The sequence below is a fragment of the Macrobrachium rosenbergii genome, chromosome 19, assembly GCF_040412425.1.
Source record: "Macrobrachium rosenbergii isolate ZJJX-2024 chromosome 19, ASM4041242v1, whole genome shotgun sequence".
Lineage (NCBI taxonomy): Eukaryota > Metazoa > Arthropoda > Malacostraca > Decapoda > Palaemonidae > Macrobrachium > Macrobrachium rosenbergii.
Window position 1 is genome coordinate 468,626 of NC_089759.1, and position 20,178 is coordinate 488,803.

At 48.3% G+C, this 20,178-nt stretch overlaps 1 protein-coding gene across 6 annotated transcripts in view; it reads right to left on the reverse strand.

Moving 5' to 3' along the window:
• Tip60 (Histone acetyltransferase Tip60) overlaps window positions 1-15,873 on the reverse strand; it is a 357,015-nt gene extending 341,142 nt beyond the window's left edge. For 4 of the 6 annotated variants that reach the window (XM_067120820.1, XM_067120818.1, XM_067120816.1 and 1 more), the window contains exon 1: window positions 15,744-15,872. In XM_067120820.1, the coding sequence (XP_066976921.1) occupies window positions 15,744-15,788 (45 nt within the window). In that variant the 5' untranslated portion in view covers window positions 15,789-15,872. Of the gene's footprint in view, window positions 1-15,743 lie in introns of all 6 variants that reach the window. The other 2 variants (XM_067120819.1, XM_067120817.1) reach the window with 2 other exon arrangements.
• Between the last annotated feature and the right edge of the window lie 4,305 nt (window positions 15,874-20,178).

Consider the following 20,178-nt stretch of genomic DNA (forward strand, 5'->3'; position numbering starts at 1 on the left):
ACAGAGAGTTGGAACAGAATTTCTGTCTCTCTCCCCTTCCGACCGATCCCCTTCCGAGCTATCTATTTTCAGAAGTCTTCTCAACCTCTTTTTAATAACTTCTTTATTCTATGTCACGTTCTCTTTGCTCTGAAAAGCTTTTCAGGAACAAACAGTGTTTTTTATCTGGACTAATACAACTCTTAGTTATTATGTCTCTATGTTTTAGAACGTATTTGCCACACTAGCGCATTTACACTTCGTAGACGGTACAGGTAAAATTAGATCAATTTAAATTATCTACTGTACAGGTAAAGACGTACAGAGAAATGATGGGTTGTAAAAATGTGTGAGTGCTAATTATGAATGAGAGAGAGAGAGAGAGAGAGAGAGAGAGAGAGAGAGAGAGAGAGAGAGAGAGAGAGAGAGAGAGAGAGAGAGAGAGATATTGTCCTTACTTGAAATATCAAGTTAAATTATTTATGAATTATTATGGAGGCAGAGAGAGAGAGAGAGAGAGAGAAAGTTATTCTTACGTCAGATATCAAAAGATGGAAATTCAGTATTGAATTAACTTTTACATGAAATTAACGTTACTGTAATTTCATTTAAAAGTTAGCTAAATACCTTACCCCTAAAAACAGAAATAAATGGTTGACATAAAAATATAGGAGAGAGTGAAGATTGGTATCCTATTTCTCTCTCTCCCCATTCCACTGCTCTATTTTTTAAAAGTCTTCTCAACCGCGGTTTTAAAAACTTCTTTATTCTGTCTCCTTCTCTTTGTTCTGAAATACTCTATGTCTCTATGTTTGAGAACAGTGCATTTACAGTTTGTAAATGGTACAGGTAAAATTAGGTCAATTTAAAATTATCTACTGTACAGTTAAAGACGTACAGAGAAACAGTAATACGTAGGTTGCGCTAACTACAAGAGAGAGAGAGAGAGAGAGAGAGAGAGAGAGAGAGAGAGAGAGAGAGAGAGAGAGAGAGAGAGATAACAGTTGTCCTTACTTAATAGTGAAATTTTTTATGATTACGGACAGAGAGAGAGAGAGAGAGAGAGAGAGAGAGAGAGAGAGAGAGAGAGAGAGAGAGAGAGAGAGAGAGAGAGAGAGAGAGAGAATTATGTAAGAAACCTTTGACCCACTAATCAGCAACACTCCCCCTTCTTGTCATGCTAAATCGACATATCTGACAGCTTTGCCTTCGAGCTTCTTACAAGAGATGAGGGGAAGATATTTGTTTGTTTAAAATATGTATCACATATGAATTTTGTAATTACAGTTATATTATTATTATTGTTACTGTTACTATTATTATTTTTATTATTATTTAATCTTATTAACCTTATATTATTAATAACTGAAAATTAGTACTTATTACTGTATTAAGTAAAAAATTTATTTATCATACAAAACAAATAAACATATATGTGTACCATAAAAATTCTCTCATCTCAGTAACAGTGAGAGAGAGAGAGAGAGAGAGAGAGAGAGAGAGAGAGAGAGAGAGAGAGAGAGAGAGAGAGAGAGAGAGAGAGAGATTATTATTTTATTTTATATTATTTAATGTTATTTCATTTACACATAAAAGCTTGAAAGCTTATAAATTACATAAAAATTAAACAAACACTTTTGCAGGGTTTCTCAGGCTTCGCAAATGTTCGCGGGTCTGTGAAAAACTTGTATATGAAAATTAGTCAGATTCCAATGAAAAGTTTGCATCTGTGAGTTCACGCAACTCGAATCGCGCAAGTTCGGGGTATTACTGTACAAACCACTGGTCTTTCCAACAGGAAGATTTACTTCCTTGCTGGGAAGACTCTGAGTAAGCTTCTGAACTGACTGGTAGTTCGCCACATCTGGGTCTCCTTGGTCATAGAAGCAAAGAAAGGAGACAATGCCTCTGACATGTTAAACAAAAGTGTGAAGAACTGTGTTCAACTGTCAGACTTCTGGACTTTTCGAAATAATGTGCGCACGTACGTGTGTGTGTGTGTGTGTAGCCACACTGCTTTGAAAAAAGGCTTGGATGAACCCAGAGTGTCGGAGAAAGTAAAACTAGGGATAACCAATGGGTCGTTTTATTGTCAGCCCCTCTCTCCCCTTGCTAGAGGAGAGGACTTGCACCTACTAATTTATCTAAGATTATAGAGAGGGTACTCAGTTATGTAGGCTCACCTGCATGACCCGCCCGACCAGCATGTGATGGATGGGTACTCGCCTCTCTCTACGAGAGAGGAAAGATAAAAGAGCAAAGGGAGGGAGCAGCCACCACAGGACTTTCAGAAAAAGGCCAGGGCCTGTGGGCAATGTCCTGAAGGCAGAAAGATGTGTATAGACAGCCTAGACCACTTTATGTTTTAATACCTGTAGAACCAACAGGTTCTTCTGGAATGCAAGGGACGGACCAATGTCCCTATCCTCATGAGGTACTCGGAACGAACTTCTGGCCACACGTCAGGCGTAGAGTCCACTTGTTTGGTAGCCTCACAGGGCTAGAAAGAAATCATGTTCTTGACCACTTTTTCCTTAGCAAAGGCAGCACTAAAGAAGAGCCGTCAATACTCAGGCCTGAGATGTCGAGTCCTCTGAGGATAGTAGCATAGCACTCTAACTGGTTACAGCAGTATCTTGTTATGATCACTACCAACCAGTTCCTAGATGGGACTGAATGTGACTCAAAAGTCTTTGCTACGAGTTCTGGGACAAACTTGAGCATGATAGAACCTAATCTCTTCAAGTGCTGTAGTCTTCCACGAGGCCAAGGCCTCTACAGACAAGAAGACCAAGTAAGAGACCTTCTCCAGGTGTGCTTACCTGTGGGTCTGCATAACCTTCTGGGACCCTGGCACTGTCCCCATGCTAGAACGTGCAGGGGGGTGAAGCTGCGCCTGCTGGGCTTTCAACTCTCAAAGCAGGGCCTGGGTCCATAGACTGGGGAACCTTACTAGAAATGATTTCCCTGGGCCAATATTAGTGACGCGGGGGCACATTGGAGCCCTGTGCACCTATGGTGATGCAGGTGATTCCCGTAGCATGGGGTTCAAGGTTCTGTTACCTATACCTGGGGGTCTGAGGAGCCCCACAGAGTGGTGAAAGGTTCTTCACCGGCTGGGGAACGTGACTTCCAGGGGACCGGTGTTGGTGGCACAGGTGTCCGTGGAGACCAGTGCCTCTGCTGCTACAGTGGCACTGGGGTTCAAAGGGCCCAGTACAACAGTTCCCATGTCCGTAGACAGGGGACAGCAAGTGAGAGATCCCATTTGCCTCTTCGGAGGCCTCTGGGAGGTTCCAGGGATTGGGAAATTTCTGTAATGTCTGTGCATAAGGGCCAAATCCTATGTACCCGGCTAACAGCTTTGCTGAGTGTGAAACCGCAATTTGTACACTTGCACTGTCAACATGTAGAGTTGAAGGGAAACCAGCCCCCCGCCCCCTTTGTTGACAAAAGTTACTCTCATGGCAACGGGGGTACAGGCACTCATCAGCAGCACAGAGTAGCTACTAAGGTCCTGAATCTCCTAAGTGCTAAGGAAGCAGTCTTGAGTTCAAAGATATTGATGTGGAGGTGTTTGCTGTTACGGTTCTGCTCACCTGCAAACAGCACCTCTTCCCTCGGTCGATGTACCTGAGAACAGGGGCACGACAGGAGGGGGAATGTGAAGGGGCATTTCAATGAGGTTCCTGTCGTCTAGTCACCAGGCTAGTTCCTCATTAATTTCCTCCCCCGGGAGGAATGGAAAGGCATTGGGAGTCCCTTATCGGAGACTGGAACTCCTGGATTCTTCACTGAAGGGAACGATGGGGAGACACTCATGAGGGCCCGGTTTCCCCAAGGGCGACAGGATGCACGAAGACTTGTCACTGTTCAGCTGGGTGTTCCTTAGAGACAGGAATAACTGTACTCTCCTGTGACCCTAAGTGTACTGCTTGAGTGTGACATCGTGTTTCTCAAACTTGAACAAGACTGTCAAGTCCCGACAAACAGAGAAGATGCCTCTTGTCCCCAGACAAAAGATGGATATGTATTCAGAAATACGTATCCTAATGAGTATTAACAGTCCTGCCTTCACCTCATCTCAAGGGTGAGGCTGATGACGAGAACTGAAGTCTGGAAATGCACTGTACATCGGAGAAGGGTGGCGGGAACTTGAAGGTTTCCGTACCGTACAGTGCCATGCTTTCTTCGTGTCTTGTCAGGAACAACCCCCTCTTCAAAGTACAGGCAGTCCCCGGTTATCGGCGGGGTTCCGTTTCTGAGGGTGTGATGATAACCGAAAATCGCCGCTGGCGCTTTTTCGGCGATTTCGGGGGATATGAGCGCCAAAAAGCGCCGATTTTCGGTTATCGGCGCCTCTGTTAGGTATGTATTGGCGCCAATACCCAATTATCGGCTCCGATAAGCAGAAATCGGTGATTTTCGGCGCCAAAAATTGCCGATTTTCGTCGCTAGACAAGCCCATAAAACCGGATCACTGTTAACCGAGCCCGCCATTAACCGGGGGACTGCCGGTAGAAGGTGGAAAAGAATATTGCCTTTAGCGTCCTTTCCCTTTCCTCATACCCTTGCCCCCTTCCAGGTCAAACAGGAGGCTAAGAGGAGCGCTGCTGCGCACCCTCCAGGTAGTGTAGACGAAGACTGGGTGTTCCTGCACAGGCCCTTGGAAGCCTGGGGCCTCCTTAGAACAAGAGAGGAAGGGATAGCCTGGCCTGAAGGCAGAGCTGCAGAATCATGCAAAGACCTGTAAGTCTTGGCCAATGCACAATGAACGCAGAGATCAACCTTGATCCTACCCGTGTCACTTGAGGGACCCGCTTCTACCACTAGCCAGAAGGAAGTGGAACCTAGTACGAGTAGTCCCCGGGTTATCAGCGGGCTTGGTTATTGGCAATCTGGTTTTTTTATCCACTTTCTCGGCACCTGTCCAGTGATGAAAATCGGTGATTTTCGGCGCCGATAATTGTGTAATGGTGCAATACATACCTAACAGAGGTGCAGATAACTGAAAATCAGCGATTTTTGGGGCTTATTGACGCCAAAAATGTGCCAATTTTCGGTTATCAGAGATTTTCACTTATCGTCACACCGTCGGAATGAAACCCCTGCCGATAACCGGGGATTGCCTGTTATCAGTTCGTTCTCGAGAACCAGTGCCAACTCAAAACCGACAAACCTGGTAACCTGAGTCAAGGCAGTGCCTCTCCTCTTGGCACCAGGTTTGCATACAGGTTAGCTGACTGGTGGGCTAGGTAGAAAAAGGTTCTACCTCCAGACAATGTCAGTCTCCTGAATGTGACTACTTCTTTGGAACTATGAGAACCTGAAGAGGAAGAAGTGATCTTGGCCAAGAAATGGAACAAAGATCCATCCAGGGAACCATATGGAATGCTGTCATGACAGGTGATTCCATTGGCACTGCCCTGTGGGAGGGAAGCACCCTCTGTGGGGAGGAGTTCAGTGACAAGCTTGAACATTGAGTCAACCTGTTTGGTTGACAAGGGGCTCTTCAAGGTATTGATTAATTCTTCTGGTGATTCAGAGGCTGCGGAAGTGTTTTGCACGATAGGTGAAACCTGAGTGAATTGTCCTGGTCATACAAGAAAAAATTCACCTGGCTAACCCGCTTCACCAAATTGCGACCATAACGAGTCTATCACCACAGGGAAGCTAAGTCTCTTCCTTGAGATCGTAAACTGCTGAATTCACAGACGATTGGTCCGCATTCTGAATCGAGAGTATATGCTACTGTGGGTGGAAGCGCGAACGTTTCAGGTCTCGAACCCTAAGACTGTTTGACCCCCAGTCCTCGGAAGACTCTGAGGAGGTAAAAGAACAGGTGAGAGAGTCCAGCAGTCTTATGATACCTGCCGGAAGCCAAGGAACCTGCAGGTGTATAAGGCCATGGGCAATCGTCAACTCATGTTGATGACAGCCATACAGGTCTGGGATGTGCTAAGTCTTCTTCAAAGTCGTGGCCTTGCAAATGAAGACGACTGAACCAATGAAGTTTTGAGTTCCTCTCCTTGGTCCCCAAAAACTTCGAGGGGAGATTTACAATCCAAGGAAGCAGTCCATGGTCTCTTCACATGATCCCAACATATCAACAACACAATCTCTGAATAAGTTTTCTGAAGGTCATGGGTGTCCATGTCGAGGAAAAAAACCCTACAGCTTTTCCAGGTCACAGAACACCTGGACTATTCTCGGCAAGAGAGAAACCTTGACAGAACCCCCAGACCCACTCTTGAAAACTTGAGCATACAACCAGCCTGATCCAAGTACTGAACCCACAGTGTAAGCTTCGTGAGAGGGCTGTGTTGGGACGTGGCAACCCAATCACGAACCCTTCCGTCCAACTCGCAGCTTCTGATGTAACCCCAGGAGGTTGAGGGGCCGAGCACCTTTCTCTGACTTGCAAGAGCTGAAACCCCAACAGGGGCGGGGACTGTCCCGAGGAGAGCGAACAGGTTCATACAAATGTGCACATTAGATATCCCTAGGTAAGCAGGCTCATTCGCATGAACGTAGGCTAGGGCTGACCCAGAGAGAGCGATCGTGCACTCTCAGGTGTGGACTTGGGCTGTCCTCTAGATGTGCCCCAGTCTTCTTCGAGGCTGCGGCCTCTGCATACAAAGAGGACTGTATGGGGAACTTGTTCACAGCTTCTTTAACTGAGCGGACTGTCCCTGAGTCATGAAGTATCATGATAAGCTGCTTCTACACCATGAGAAATGGAGGAATCTCTAGCCAAGGTAGGCTCTTTACCAGCCAGCAGAGTGATTCCATGGTACATACTGGTGAAAGGTAACTTAAGATTTCGAAGAAACCCGAGTACTGTACCTGTGGTGACGCAGATATCATCAGAGATCCACACACCTGCAGCTCCTGAGGAACGAGTGTATCAATATTGTAATCAGTTGCTTTCTCTACCCAAGTGTCCAGGGAAACTCGAGCAGAGGCAAGCTATTACCAATTCATGGAGGTGACCCCACGATACTGGTAAAGGTAACTCGGGGCTTCTGCAAAACCCGAGTAACCGGAGTGACATGGTTCTCCTTGGAGGTCCAAGCACAGGATGATCTTTGGCTGTTCCCTCTATCCGAGTGTCCCAAGAAACGTGGGCAAGGTATGCTATTACCAATTCAAGGAGGTGACTCCAGAATACTGGTAAAGGTGACTTGGGGTTTCTATGAAACCCGAGTACCCAGAGTGACATGGTTCTCCTTGGAGGTCTAAGCACTCTGAGCTTCCGAGTCACATAGAGGACAATCTTCGGTTGCTCCCTCTACCAGAGTGTCTGAAGAAACATGGGCAGAGGTATGTACTAGTCTGGGAAACTGACTTCCTGGAACTAGTATCAGTGACACGGGTTACCTCTAAGACTACTGTATCTGAGGAGACCCATGCACCTGGTGATCCTGTGTTGCAGGGTCTCAGAGAGACCTGCGGCACAATTCCCAAGTCTGAAGACGTGGGAGAGCACCCAGCAGAGATAGCGCACAAGTAGGCAGTCACCACTTACCGTCGGCATTGGTTAAAGGCGATTTGGCTTTACAGCACTTGTCTACAGATGCAGTTAACTGGATTTTTGCCATCCATCTCCAGTTAGTGATGCTGATCTCCACTTGGCAGCAGCGCCAATCTTGGTTAGCGGTGCCAATATCCGGTTTAACAATGCCATTAAGCAGGTAATTAGTGCTATTACTGCCAATCTTCGGTTAGTGGCGCTCAGCCAGGAACGGAACCCCTGCCGTTAACCAGGGACTGCCTGTAGATGAAGGTGAAGACAACAACAATTCAATTCCCTTCTTCGACTTCAAGAGGTATCCAGCTATATCTGTTGCCACTCATTGAGAAAGCCTGTGATTGCAAGGAAAGCTGGAAGGTCTCCCAGTCCTGAACACACAGGGATGTACTGCCTGAAGTACTGCTTGTTGTGTAGCTGCTACAGGAGGTTGGGTCAAGCAGAACTCTTCTCAATGCCTCGGCTATAAGGTCGGACGAAAGGCGAAGTCTTCCAGCATTTGTCTGTAACTTGGGGTGAGCACTGCTTATGAACCCCTAACGAAACAGACAAATACAGACGGAAAAACGTAGATATCGTTTTTTTCCCAAAAGACAGTATGCCTCACCGTAGCGGCCCCTGGGTCTGGTACGGAGGAGCAAGAAAATCTACTGACTTATTACGCAGGGAGGCAACAGAAAGCCGGTAGGGGTTTCTCAGTCGAGCAGTCTCTTCATGAATCTTCGTGAAGAAAAGTGAACCAAGCTCGCCTACCAATACATCCCTTCCAGGAATGCATCTGGTTAATTGAGCTGTCCAGTGCGCTATAAAACACTCAAGTACCTGCATTGTCAACAGATGAAACAGAGGGAAAAATGATTCCCTCTTGTTTGTCGAAAAATGCCACTACAGAGGTTTTGTTGTTCAACGAAACTACTGAGTGTCACAAAACTCATTCTGAATTCTCGGAAGGCCAAAAGGCTGCCTTGAGCCCAGGATGGTAAAGAGAAGGTCTTACTGGTGTGTGCCTATTCCTCAATCGGTGAATCCGTAAGTAGACACACGATGCGAGGGGAATATGCTAGCATATTCGAAGATTCCTTCAATCAAGCATTAGCCTAACTCTTTCCTCATACTTCAAAGAGGAAAGAAGAATGGAGGATTGGAAGCAGACCTCCATTCTCCACCATGGGGAAGCTTCTGCAAGATGACAGGATACCGAGACAATTAGCTCTAGCCGGGCTGGCATTTCCCGAACTGGGAGCACAGGAGAGGAAGCAGGATGGAAGTTTGATGAAAAGAATTCCCGAGACCTAAGGGAAATAGATACTTCTGAAGGAATCCATTCCCAGGTCTCGGCAATGTCAATGCCAGCTCCAGACACTCGTTAAGTATCAGTTCATCCAGGCGTCAGCAGTAGGAGAACTTCTTCCCAGTCTTCCTCTCTTCCTTTCTTCCCTCCTCCCTTATGGAAAAGAGGGTGGGTTATGTGCACTTTCCTAGAAAGGAAGAAGAGGGCTATGTGTTCCGCAATCTTCTCACGATGCCTGGGACTTCTTAGGAGTTGAGGGGGGGCTGGCTTGAACTCAAGGTCGAGTTGAGATGACTAAGACCCAGAGGTCTTGGCCATTGTCCAAAGGACAAGGCAGTGCCCTGGTACGAACCTTGATTACCAAGGTATCTGGCAAATCTCTGAAAGAGAAAGGCAGAACCAAATAAAGGTTCGTTTCTAAGGGTCGAGCCAACTCGGGACTTACGAAACCGGAGTCCGAATTGAGACAAAGTCCTTCTTCTTAGCACCAGAATTGCCCACAGAAATGCAGTCGGCAAGAAGAATTCGTATTCTGTTGAGGCAGGGGAGAAGCTTGGTGTCTCAACCTGAATGAACTCCTTCTCCAAAAAAAAAGAATTCACCTGGATGAGAACATTCTCAGAAGCCAGGATCGCAGTAGTCCCCAACACTCCTGGCCCCTTGGGAACTTCATCGGTTGCGAGTGATGAAGATTATTTATTGGGGGAGCCGCGGTCCCGTCCCGGGGATCCTCACGCCAACAAATTGGCGGAAAGTTCTCCGGAAAAACGAGGGTGATCGCTGTTTCCAAAGTGTGAAACTCCTGTACCTCTCCCCTTGGAGGGAGACCTTGACAGATCCCATGAAACCATCCTCGGTCACCTGGTTGTACTATGAGAGAATCAGGGGACTGACACCCAAAGCATGCCGCGCAGCCGAACTCCGAAGATAAGTTTGTTGGAGCTCTCTCTGTCCATCTCACGCCTCTCGGAACAACTGAGAGGGAAAGAGAACAGGTGAGGAGAAAGAGTACCCCTACCTGTCCTGCCAGTGAGACCAGCAGGAGAGGCAGACCGTGAGTGATAATCAACTGAAGGAGATTACTGCCACACAGGGGAAGAAGAGTGCTTGTGCCGTGGCCAAGCGCTTTCCTGGGAGAAGCATAAGTTCACTCGAACACAGCCAAGAACCCGATTCAGAAAAACTGAGCGGGGCCAAGCCAAACTGAGCCGATCATGTGAATGCGATCCAACTGGGTGGTATGCGGTGGACTGGGAGGCAGGCGGGGCGAGCCGAGCCGAACCGAGCCAGTCTTGCAAGCGTAACCAAGGGGTGGGCGGGGCGGGCAAGCCAAGCGAGCCCATCGCATGAACATGATCAGCACTGGACAGGGCGAAACTTGTCTGCCGTGAACTAGCGCTAATTTCCCGAACTCTAAACTCCTTTGAGGCCAAGGCCCTTCGAGAAGAAGGTTCAAAGGGGAATTCTGTGTCTGTTATCCTGCAGGCTTGAACCCTTAGGTTCAAGACACAAGGATAAAAACCGGCCAAGCAACCGAAGCAGCTGGCGGGCAGTATCGAGACACCTGGCGTCTCGGCACCCAGACACCTGGGTGTCCCAGCAACCCTGACACCTGGGTGTCACGGTACTTTCTCCTGTTCTGTGCCTCTCGTCAGGAGAGCGCTCATGATTCATAGAATTTGAGCGACCAACGAGACACCCAAAAATCACAATTTTTAAAAGCAAAATGATATTTTAATGATAAAATAAAGTTTGTTCATACTTACCTGGCAGATATATATACAGCTGTATTTCTCCGAAATCCGACAGAATTTCAAAACTCGCGGCACACGCAGTGTGGCCAGGTGGTTAGTACTCATTCCCGCCGCTGGGTGGCGGGAATCGGGAACCATTCCCATTTTCTAGTGCCACTGTCTCCTGAGGGGAGGTGGGTGGGCACTATAATTATATATATCTGCCAGGTAAGTATGAACAAACTTTATTTTATCATTAAAATATCATTTTGTTCATGAAACTTACCTGTCAGATATATATACAGCTGAATCCCACCACTGGAGGTGGGTAGAGACAGAATAGGATTTAGGAAACAAATAAATGTAGGCGATTGACGCCTTGGTTCCTTACCTGTTAGCATAGCTGACTTCGAGGTTACTGTCACCCAAGCCTGCTTCTGCTTTACTAGATTCTCCAGCAAGGTAGGGACCTATAAAGCTGGTGAGATCTAGATGACCTGTCCTAGGGGGCGTGACCACAATGGGACTAGATCATATGACCATAGATCATATGACCATACTGAGAGGGAAAAGGAGCAACAACCAACCACCTGACCGAGCCTATCTAAGCCATTGAACCTAACATAGGCTAAAGATTGGGACGTCCACATCGGTGGCCACCCAACAACCAAGAATACAAAAACAAGATTAAAAAATACCACCTAACCCCTAAAGGATAGGATGAGTATTGCCCTCTTCTCCCAACATTGTGTCTGCGGAAACGTATGGTCCCAGCGAAGAACAGTCTTCAAAAGTTGACTTCACATCTCGTAAGTAATCGGCGAAACACTGAATTACTCCGCCAGAAGGTGGTACCCAGAAGATCGTTAAGAGACATGTTCTTCTGGAAAGCCACCGAAGTCGCGATGGCTCACTCACGTGAGCTTTGACCTTAAAAGCCTCATGTCACCGTCTTGGCAGGAAGAATGAGCCTCTCTGATAGTACTTCTTAAAAAGAATGACAGAGCATTCTTGGACATTGGCAAGTCAGGTCTTCTAACCGAACACCACAGATTGTCCGATGGGCCTCGGCTTTCTTTCGTCCTGGCTAAGTAGAATTTGAGAGCCCTGACAGGGCACAAGACTCTCTCTAATTCTTGTCCAAGAATCTCCGTCAAACCTTTGATTTCAAAAGTCTTGGGCCACGGGTTTGAAGGATTTTCATTTTTGGCAAGAAATAAAGGACTTAGGGAAGGTTATTCATTGGGGGAGCCGCGGTGCTGTCCCGGGGATCCTTCCATCGACGCATTGGCGCGAAGTTCTCCGAGAACACGGGAGCGATCGTAACTTGGAGAGGAAGACCCTTGCTGTTTCCGACGTGTGAAACTCCTGTACCTCTCCCCTTGGAGGGAGACCTTGACAGATCCCATGAAACCCTCCTCGGCTACCTGGTTATAATACGAGAGAATCGGAGGACCGATACCCAAAGCACGCCAGGCAGCCGAACTCCGAAAGAAAATTTCGTCAGAGCTTTCTCTGTCTGTTTCGCGCCTCTCGGCACAACCGAGAGGAGAAGAGAACAGGTGAGGAGAAAAGAGTATCCCTACCTGTCCTGCCAGTAAGATAAGCAGGGGAGGCGGACCATGAGTGATAATCAACCGAAGGAGATTACTGCTACACAGGGAAAGAAGAGCACTTGTGCCGTGGCAAAGCGCTTTCCTGGGAAGTGCATAATGTTCACTCGAACATAGCCGAGAACCCGAATCGGAAAAAACCGAGTAGGGCCGAGCCGAGCCGATCACGCGAACGTGATCCAGCTGGTTGGTATGCAGTGGACTGGGAGGCAGGCGGGGGAGCCGAGCCGAGCCAGTCTGGAAAGCCGAGTCGAGCTGAGCCAGTCTCGTAAGTGCGACCGGGGCCGAGCTGGCAGCCAACTGCGTGAACACAATCGTAACTGGGCAGGCCGGACTCATCTGCTGTGAACAATTGCTAGTTTCCCGAACTCTAAACTCCTTCGAGGCCAAGGCCCCTCAAGAAGAAGGTTCACAGGGGAATTCTGCGTCTGCTATCTTGCATGCTCGAACCCTACAGTTCAAGACACAAGAATGAAGCCCGACCGAGCAACCGAAGCAGCTGGCGGGCAGTATCGAGACACCTGGCGTCTCGGCACCCAGACACCCGGGCGCCTCGGCACCCAGACACCTGGGTGTCCAGGCAACCAGACACCTGGGTGTCTCGGCACTTTCTCTCGTCCTGTGCCTCTCGTAAGGAGAGCGCTCGTGATTCATAGAATTCGAGCTACCCATGAGACTTCCGAAAATCGAGAGTGGCTGCTTTGTTTCCTAATAGATTGAAAGAGCCAAGCACAGAACCAGTCTTAGACGCAGACTTCCAAGACTGGCAACGAGGTGTGGCCTCGAGAAAAGGCCAGCTCTCGCGGCCCCAAACGCAAGATCCCACAGGAGAATGCGAATCGGTTCCCGCCCGAGGGCGGGAAGAGCCAACGAGAGAAACTTGTCTCCTGGAAGAGAGTCAGTCCCTTAGAAGTCCCGCAGGACTTCCAAAGTGAATCTCTTCCCTGCTTCTTCTGATGTTCGAACCGACAGGATTGAGACACCAGGCTGGGAACCCGACCAAGCACTGGCAAACACTCGGGGAGCGCTTGCGGTGCTGGCAGGAAAAGGAGCCGAGACACCTGGGTGCCTCGGCCATTTCTCTCGCACTGCTCCCGAACTGGGCCGAGGAAAATCTCTCCAGACCAGATCGGGATACTCGATATTCCATAGAATCTCGAGCACTCGGAGCAGCTCGCGAACAAGCGCCCGAAGCAGCCCCCGTCTTGGAGGCGGAACCTCTAAGACTCGGGAACGGGATCACAAACTGAGGTCTGCGCGCCCGCGGCTTCCGAAACACAAAACCCAGGGCTATGCCAATCGGTTTCCTAACCCGAAGGTCGGGAAGAGCCAACGAGAGACCCACTGCCTCCTCAGAAGGAGCCAGTCACTAGACGTCCAAGGGCATCAAGGGGAAGAAGCAGCATTCCTCTCCTTCGGCCGACAGAGGTCTGTCCGGATTTCGGGACCCCCTTGGACCTCGGGAGAGGAAGGGAAGAGGCAGCAGAAGATGAAATCGAAGATAAGTTGAAGAAGACAGTGGCTACTTTCACAGGGCGACTTCCTTCACCTTCACTCAGACATATTCTACAGGCTGGTGGACATGACACAACCTCCAGGGCAGCTAGGCAGGAACACAACATAAGCAGCCCAGGACACCACCACCAGGAGAAGCAGCAGGCATAATCAGGACAGCCGATGCGGGGGCTACGGCAGCGGTTCAGAAGGCAGAAGCTACCGCAACAGCCAGGAATGTCGCTTCCACAGGGCAACTTCCTTCACCTTCACTCAGACAACTTCTACAGGATGGCAGCCATCGTAACCTCCAGGGCAGCTAGGCAGGAACACAATGGGAGCGGACCCAGGCATGACCACCAGAAGCAACAGGCACGATCAGGACAGCTGATGCAGGAGGTACGGAAGTGGTTCGGAAGGCAGGAGCTACTGCAACGGCCAGGAACGTCACATGAAAGTCACTAGCAGCGACAGGAACGATCAGGGCGGCTGCGCAGTCACTAGCAGCGACAGGAGCGATCAGGGCGGCTGCGGCAGGAGACCAGGAAGAGCCACCCAGAGACTGTCGTCGAGTTAACAGGAACATGACACAGGAAACAGCAGGAGCAGATGGATCACACATATGACAGAGGCAGTGCCATGGCATACATGAAGGCCAGCAATGGCAGCGATCGATCCACATCAGCGGGAAGTGTCGAAACTACCCTGATGTGGAACTGTCATTCCAACCAGGTGCTGTGGTCGGTCCCGAAGCAACAATGAATGAACGTTGGGACTCCATCATGCAAGATATCGCCCAAGATATCCAGCCAACTATTGCTAAATCTGCGATGCTCACTGTCAACCTGAAAGAAAAAGCAAAGATGATTTGTACAGGGAGACTCCTCTCACTACGAGGGGAACTGTCCTACGCAGCAAGGGGAGACCCCTAGAAGAGGTTGCCCGACTGCCCGCGGGGCACCCCCTCCTCCACGCAGTCTTCGCCTGATGAGCGGGCGAAGAGGGCGAAGGAAAGAGATCTCTACCAAAGGAGAGATAAGGAAGAATCTACAGGGAGAGAAAAGGACGGAGGGGAGGCCACCAAGGGCGCCGTGGAAGTGGAGCTTACCGACGACGCCCGCAACCTCCCACCCACAGCAACTCTAAGCGCAAGCGGCGAAAACAACACTCAGCACAAGTAGGAAGGAAGTAGTCGTGTCCCTGTACACGGAGGGCAGAAGCCCAAGAAGGGAAGCGAACTCTTACGTCCTGATCAATGTTGGGGAGCGAAGATATTACGTCCCAGTCTAATACCTCTGAATGTACAGGAGAACGCCTTCAGTATCGAAATAAAGGGCTACTGGAAAAAGAGGCATTACCACTCGATTGCGCTTCACTAAATACGCCCTTGGACGTCAAATCCAAGACAGTGCGGGGAACGACGGCTTATGCAAGGTTATCACAAATCGTGGGTTTGTATAATTCAAACACACGTAATAGCCTAAGTACACAAAGTACATTGAGATCCCACCGGGATAATAAGATTTTAACGACAGTCAGGCAAGGAGATCCGAAACCACGTCTGCAACACATGACTGCCGAAAGCAAACTGGAATGTTTACATCCGGGCAGGCGGGAATACTGCCTACCTGGCTGGCGGTAGTTACTGCCTAACCACCTTACTCAAGAGTTTAACGGCCGTTTCCAGCCTACGCAGAAAGTAATTCCTAATGTAAAGGACCGACGGTTTGCATATTGTGTCGGAACAACCCAGAATTCCCACAGTCCCCCTTTACTGTTGGGTAGAGATAGGAGGCAAATAACACTTGGCCGACAACAAACGTGTACCCTTCATCAGCAGCCCGAAAGCAGAGGGAAAATCAAATTCCAAGGTCATAGTCCGTGCGGACTAGCAAAAGCAGAAGGCAAGGCGTACCAATGTGGCATATTAGGCTACGATTTGCCAAGTCTGGTTGGGTTGGGCGAGGAGGACGCACGGCGGCAAGCCTCCTCCTCCTCTACCGGCGAGGAAAGTTATCGTCCTCAGTGTTTTTTCTTAACCTATATATTTGATTCATATTGACGTAAAAATAACTGAAGCTAACAATGCACTTTTAACTCACGATCGAATCTAAAATTGCTGAATTTGGATCCTCTGACATCCTCATCACTCAAACATAAACATCGAAAACTTGTTATTACGATTCACGCCAAACTTCTTCTTCTTGAGCAAGCAAAACTTCGGACAGTGTAGAATGCGGCTTGGTAAGATATTTTTTCTGCTTTAATAAGTTTGTTATATAGCTATGCTTATTTCCACTACCATATTAAAGAGTTACGGTGAGAATTTTATGTTCACAGTGCAAATTGTAGCGTCCATAATTTCAGTTCGAAAAGTCTTCGACACTTCAAAAGATAACTGTCCTCTTCACGGTGAAGATATTTTACAAGAAAGTTATATTTCATGTAGTTACAATGGTCATAAGATAGCTTAAATTACAGATTTATCCCGCGAGATGGGACAGCAAGCATTTTTTGTTTATTTGCGCGGCCTTCATATCAGGTAAGCAATTGCCTGATCCCTTTCTATATGTCAGATACATTTTATAGTGTTCTAGAATAACTTATTTTTCAGTGCTTAATATGCTTTTGAATAATCATATTGTAATTATTGTACCACAGTATCATAGTAGTCCTCATGAAAATTTTCTGGTATTTTGGCTTTTTAATAATTATATATTGCATATATTTCTCTTCAGTTTGATGATGGAATTTATATAATTTTTTCAAGTTTGCACAATGTTTGCAGGTTGTAAATACATTAACTTTGAATTTCAGAATAAAACCTTTAAATTCAGTACAGGACTAACTATTTCCCTTCTTGGCTATTATAATACTGAACTCATCCTTGCGACTACTTTTAATAGTTATATAGAGATAAATGCAAATCGTTTTAAAAATTTATTAAGTTATCAACTGACAATGATTGTCAGCAGACAATAAACAATGGATATATAATGAACATTCTCATTTCCATGAAGAATTCCTCATCTGTTACAGGATTACGTATGAATACACACATCTGACAAAACTTTTGTCTTATTATCATGACTGAGAACATGAGCAATATTCATATGGAACAAGCCCAGAGGGGCCATTGACTTAAATTCAAGCATCGAAAGAATATGGGTACTAACTGATTTATTTACCTGGGCACAGGTATACATAGCAGTGTACTGGGGGAAATGGAGTGCCCGACCTCCGATTGCCGTTACCCGCACACTGAGCGAGAGCAATTTGTATTTGTTAACAGGCAAACAAATAGCAATATTAAGATGCACAAACAACGATAAAACATATATCGGCGAAAAGGCCAGGAAATTCTCTACATATGAATATAAACATGAGATTCTTGCTGTGTTGGTAAATGCGATACATGATCGTGATTGATGAGAAATGAAGAGACGTCTGACGTCTTTACATGTTAAATGATGTGAATTAACTAGTGTGAGATTCAAGAGAGGTCAGAAGTGAGGCTGATTCTTTATTGTTCACGACAGGTCCTTCTAATACGGCAAGCAGACGGAAAGGCAGAGGGCGTCCGTACAGAATTGCGTTTGTTGAAGGACACAGAATGAAATATACAGAGCATTACAGAACGTGTACAAGGCAGATATATATATATTGGCGAATAGGCCGTAGAATGATAAATATAATGAGATACATAAAGAATCTGAAGTAATAACAAGTGACAAATACAACATGAATAATGTACAAATGCAGAGCGAAACACAAGGAACGGAGAGGCGGTTTGATGCCCTTACAATACTCCCCCCTACAAGACAATAATTATGCGAGAAATTATTGGATGACACTTCAGTCGCGGAGGCGCTGTGGCAACTGGGGTGGGCCCCTACTTCTTGAGAACTGCGGGAGGGGTGTGGGCACGACCTCTGGTTCTGGTGTGGGCTGTTTCCTGCGCTGTCCTGGACCTCTTTTCGGCTTGGGGGTGGCTGTTCCTGTGGAGTGTTGCTGAGGGGGAACTCTGGGTTGCCTGCCCGTCTCCTCGCTAATTTTGTTGTCAAACAGGAACGCTGGTTTTAGCCTGTCGACCGTTACCCAGTCCTCACGCCCATGGATGTCCAGCAGGAATGCTTTAGGTGCCCGCCTGATGATTCTGTGGGGCCCCCTGTAGGGCCTGGTTAAGGGTGGCCGACGAGCGTCCACCCTGACGAAGACATAGGCGCAGGAGTCTAAGGTGGGTGGGTTGTATCTGCTGGTCTTGTCGGTGAAGGTCCTATGACAGGGAGCAAACAGCTGTGAGAGTTACCTCAACCTAGGGAGGGGTGTATCTGCACCCCCAGCTGACGGCGGGAAGAATTCTCGGGGCACAACCAATGTTTCCCTATAGACTTTTTCGGCCAGGGAGGCGTCGCCATCTGCTTTAGGTGCGGTTCGAAGACCCAAGAGGACCCAGGGGAGCTGTGCATTCCAGTTCTCGTCGGTGCAGTGTGCCATGAGAGCTGCCTTAAGAGAGCGGTGGGCTCTCTCAATCATGCTGTTTGCTGTGGGGTTGTACACTGTTGTGCTGTGCAGCTTCGTGCCCATCAGACGTGCCAGGGAGACCCAGAGTTCTAAGAGGAAGGCGGGCCCCCTGTCCGTGGTGTTGCTGTCGGGCACTCCGAAGCGGCTGATCCAGCTGGTTAGAAGGGCCTCTGCGCATGACGTTGTGGGTGCCTCCATCATGGGGGTTGCTTCGGGCCAACGGGTGGAGCGGTCTATAATCATCAGGAGGTATCTTGCTCCTCCGGACTGTGGAAGGAGGCCGACAATGTTGACGTGGATATGGCCGAAGCACCAACGTGGTTGGGGAAATTCGCTGATCCCTGATTTCGTGTGGCAAGATATTTTGCTCATCTGCATGCTATGCAGTTCCTCGCCCAACGACGTATGTCCTTGTTGATACCGTGCCAGACGAACTTTTTGGTCATAAGGATGGGAGAGACATGTATCACGTCAAACACCTGCTTTCTCCTCGAAGCTGGCACAAGGGGGTGAGGGTGGCTTGTGCTGGTGTTGCAGAGGAGCATTGTTCTGGAGTTTCCTAAGGGCACGTCTTCCCACTTTATTGCCGTCAATGACGTTCTGTAGGCTGCCGTCTCAGGGTCCACTGCTTGCTCCTTTGCCAGATCTTCATAGTCAGTGCAGAGCTAGAGGGAGTTTATTCCTACTCTCCACAGGGCGTCGGCTACTGGTTTTTTTCTTCCAGGGATGTATTTGATGGTGCAGCCGAATTCTGAGATGGCAGTTAGGTGCTGCTGCTATCTTGCTGACCAAGTGTCTCCCTTCTTTGCAAAGGCATGTACCATGGGTTTGTGGTCCGTCAGGATGGTGAATTCGGTGCCCTCCAGCAGGTACTGTGCCTTATGGCCTGGTAGATAGCCAGCAGTTCCCTGTCAAAGGCAGTGTGGTGGGTTTCAGCTGGTGAGAACTTGCAGCTGAAGAGGGCCAAGGGCTGAGGGGGCACCATTCACCACCTGCTCCAGTACTGCACTGCAGGCGATGTTGCTGGCATCCATTGTTAACCTGAGGGTGGCTGGGTGGTTGTGGTGTGTCAAAGTTGTGGCACTGGCGAGGGCTGCCTTCATTTCGCTGAATGCCCTCTGCAGTGGAGCTTCCCAGGACAGCGCCTTTGGCTTTCCCTTTAGGACTGATGTTAGTGGGTACATGATTTGGGCAATGTTGGGGATGAACTGTCTGTAGTAATTTATCATCCCCAGAAACTCCTGCAGGGCCTTGATGTTTTGGGGTTCTAGAAATTTCTCCATGGCCTTCACCTTAGATGCCGTTGGACATACTCCTGCAGGTGAGATCTTGTGCCTGAGGAAATCTATTTTTTCCTTCCCAAAGATGCACTTGTCGAACCTCACCACCAGGCTGCTCTCCTTTAGACGTTTTAGGACTGCCCAGACGTGTCAAAGGTGTTCCTTGGATGACCTGAAGAAGATCAGGATGTCATCGACGTAGCAGATGCAGAAGGGCAGGTCCCCCAAAATGGTGTCCACCAGTCGCTGGAATGTGGCACCTGCGTTTCTGAGACCGCAGGTTGAATAGAAGAATGTATAGGTCCCGAAGGGTGTTATTATGGGGGTCTTTGGGATGTCGTCGGGGTGTACAGGGACTTGGAAATATGATTTGAGCAGGTCCATTTTGGAGAAGATCTTTGCCCCGTGGAGTGCGCTCGTAAGGTCCTGCATGTTTGGGAGGGGGTAGTGGTATGGTGTTGTTACTACGTTTAGGCAGTGGTAATCTCCGCACGGCCTCCACGAGCGATCTGCCTGATGCTTTTTTGCAGCCGCCCATCCGTTTCATCTCTGCGAAGGCCTGATTGGCGGCTTGTAGCTTTTGTGGGGGCAGGCACCGGAACTTCGTATGAGTTGGAGGGCCTGTCGTGGTGATGTGATGGAATATGCTGTGCTTTGCTGAAGCCCCCAGTGACTGTCTTAGCTCCGGTTTAAACACGTCCGGAAACTCCTGTAGGAGGGATGTGTAGCTGCT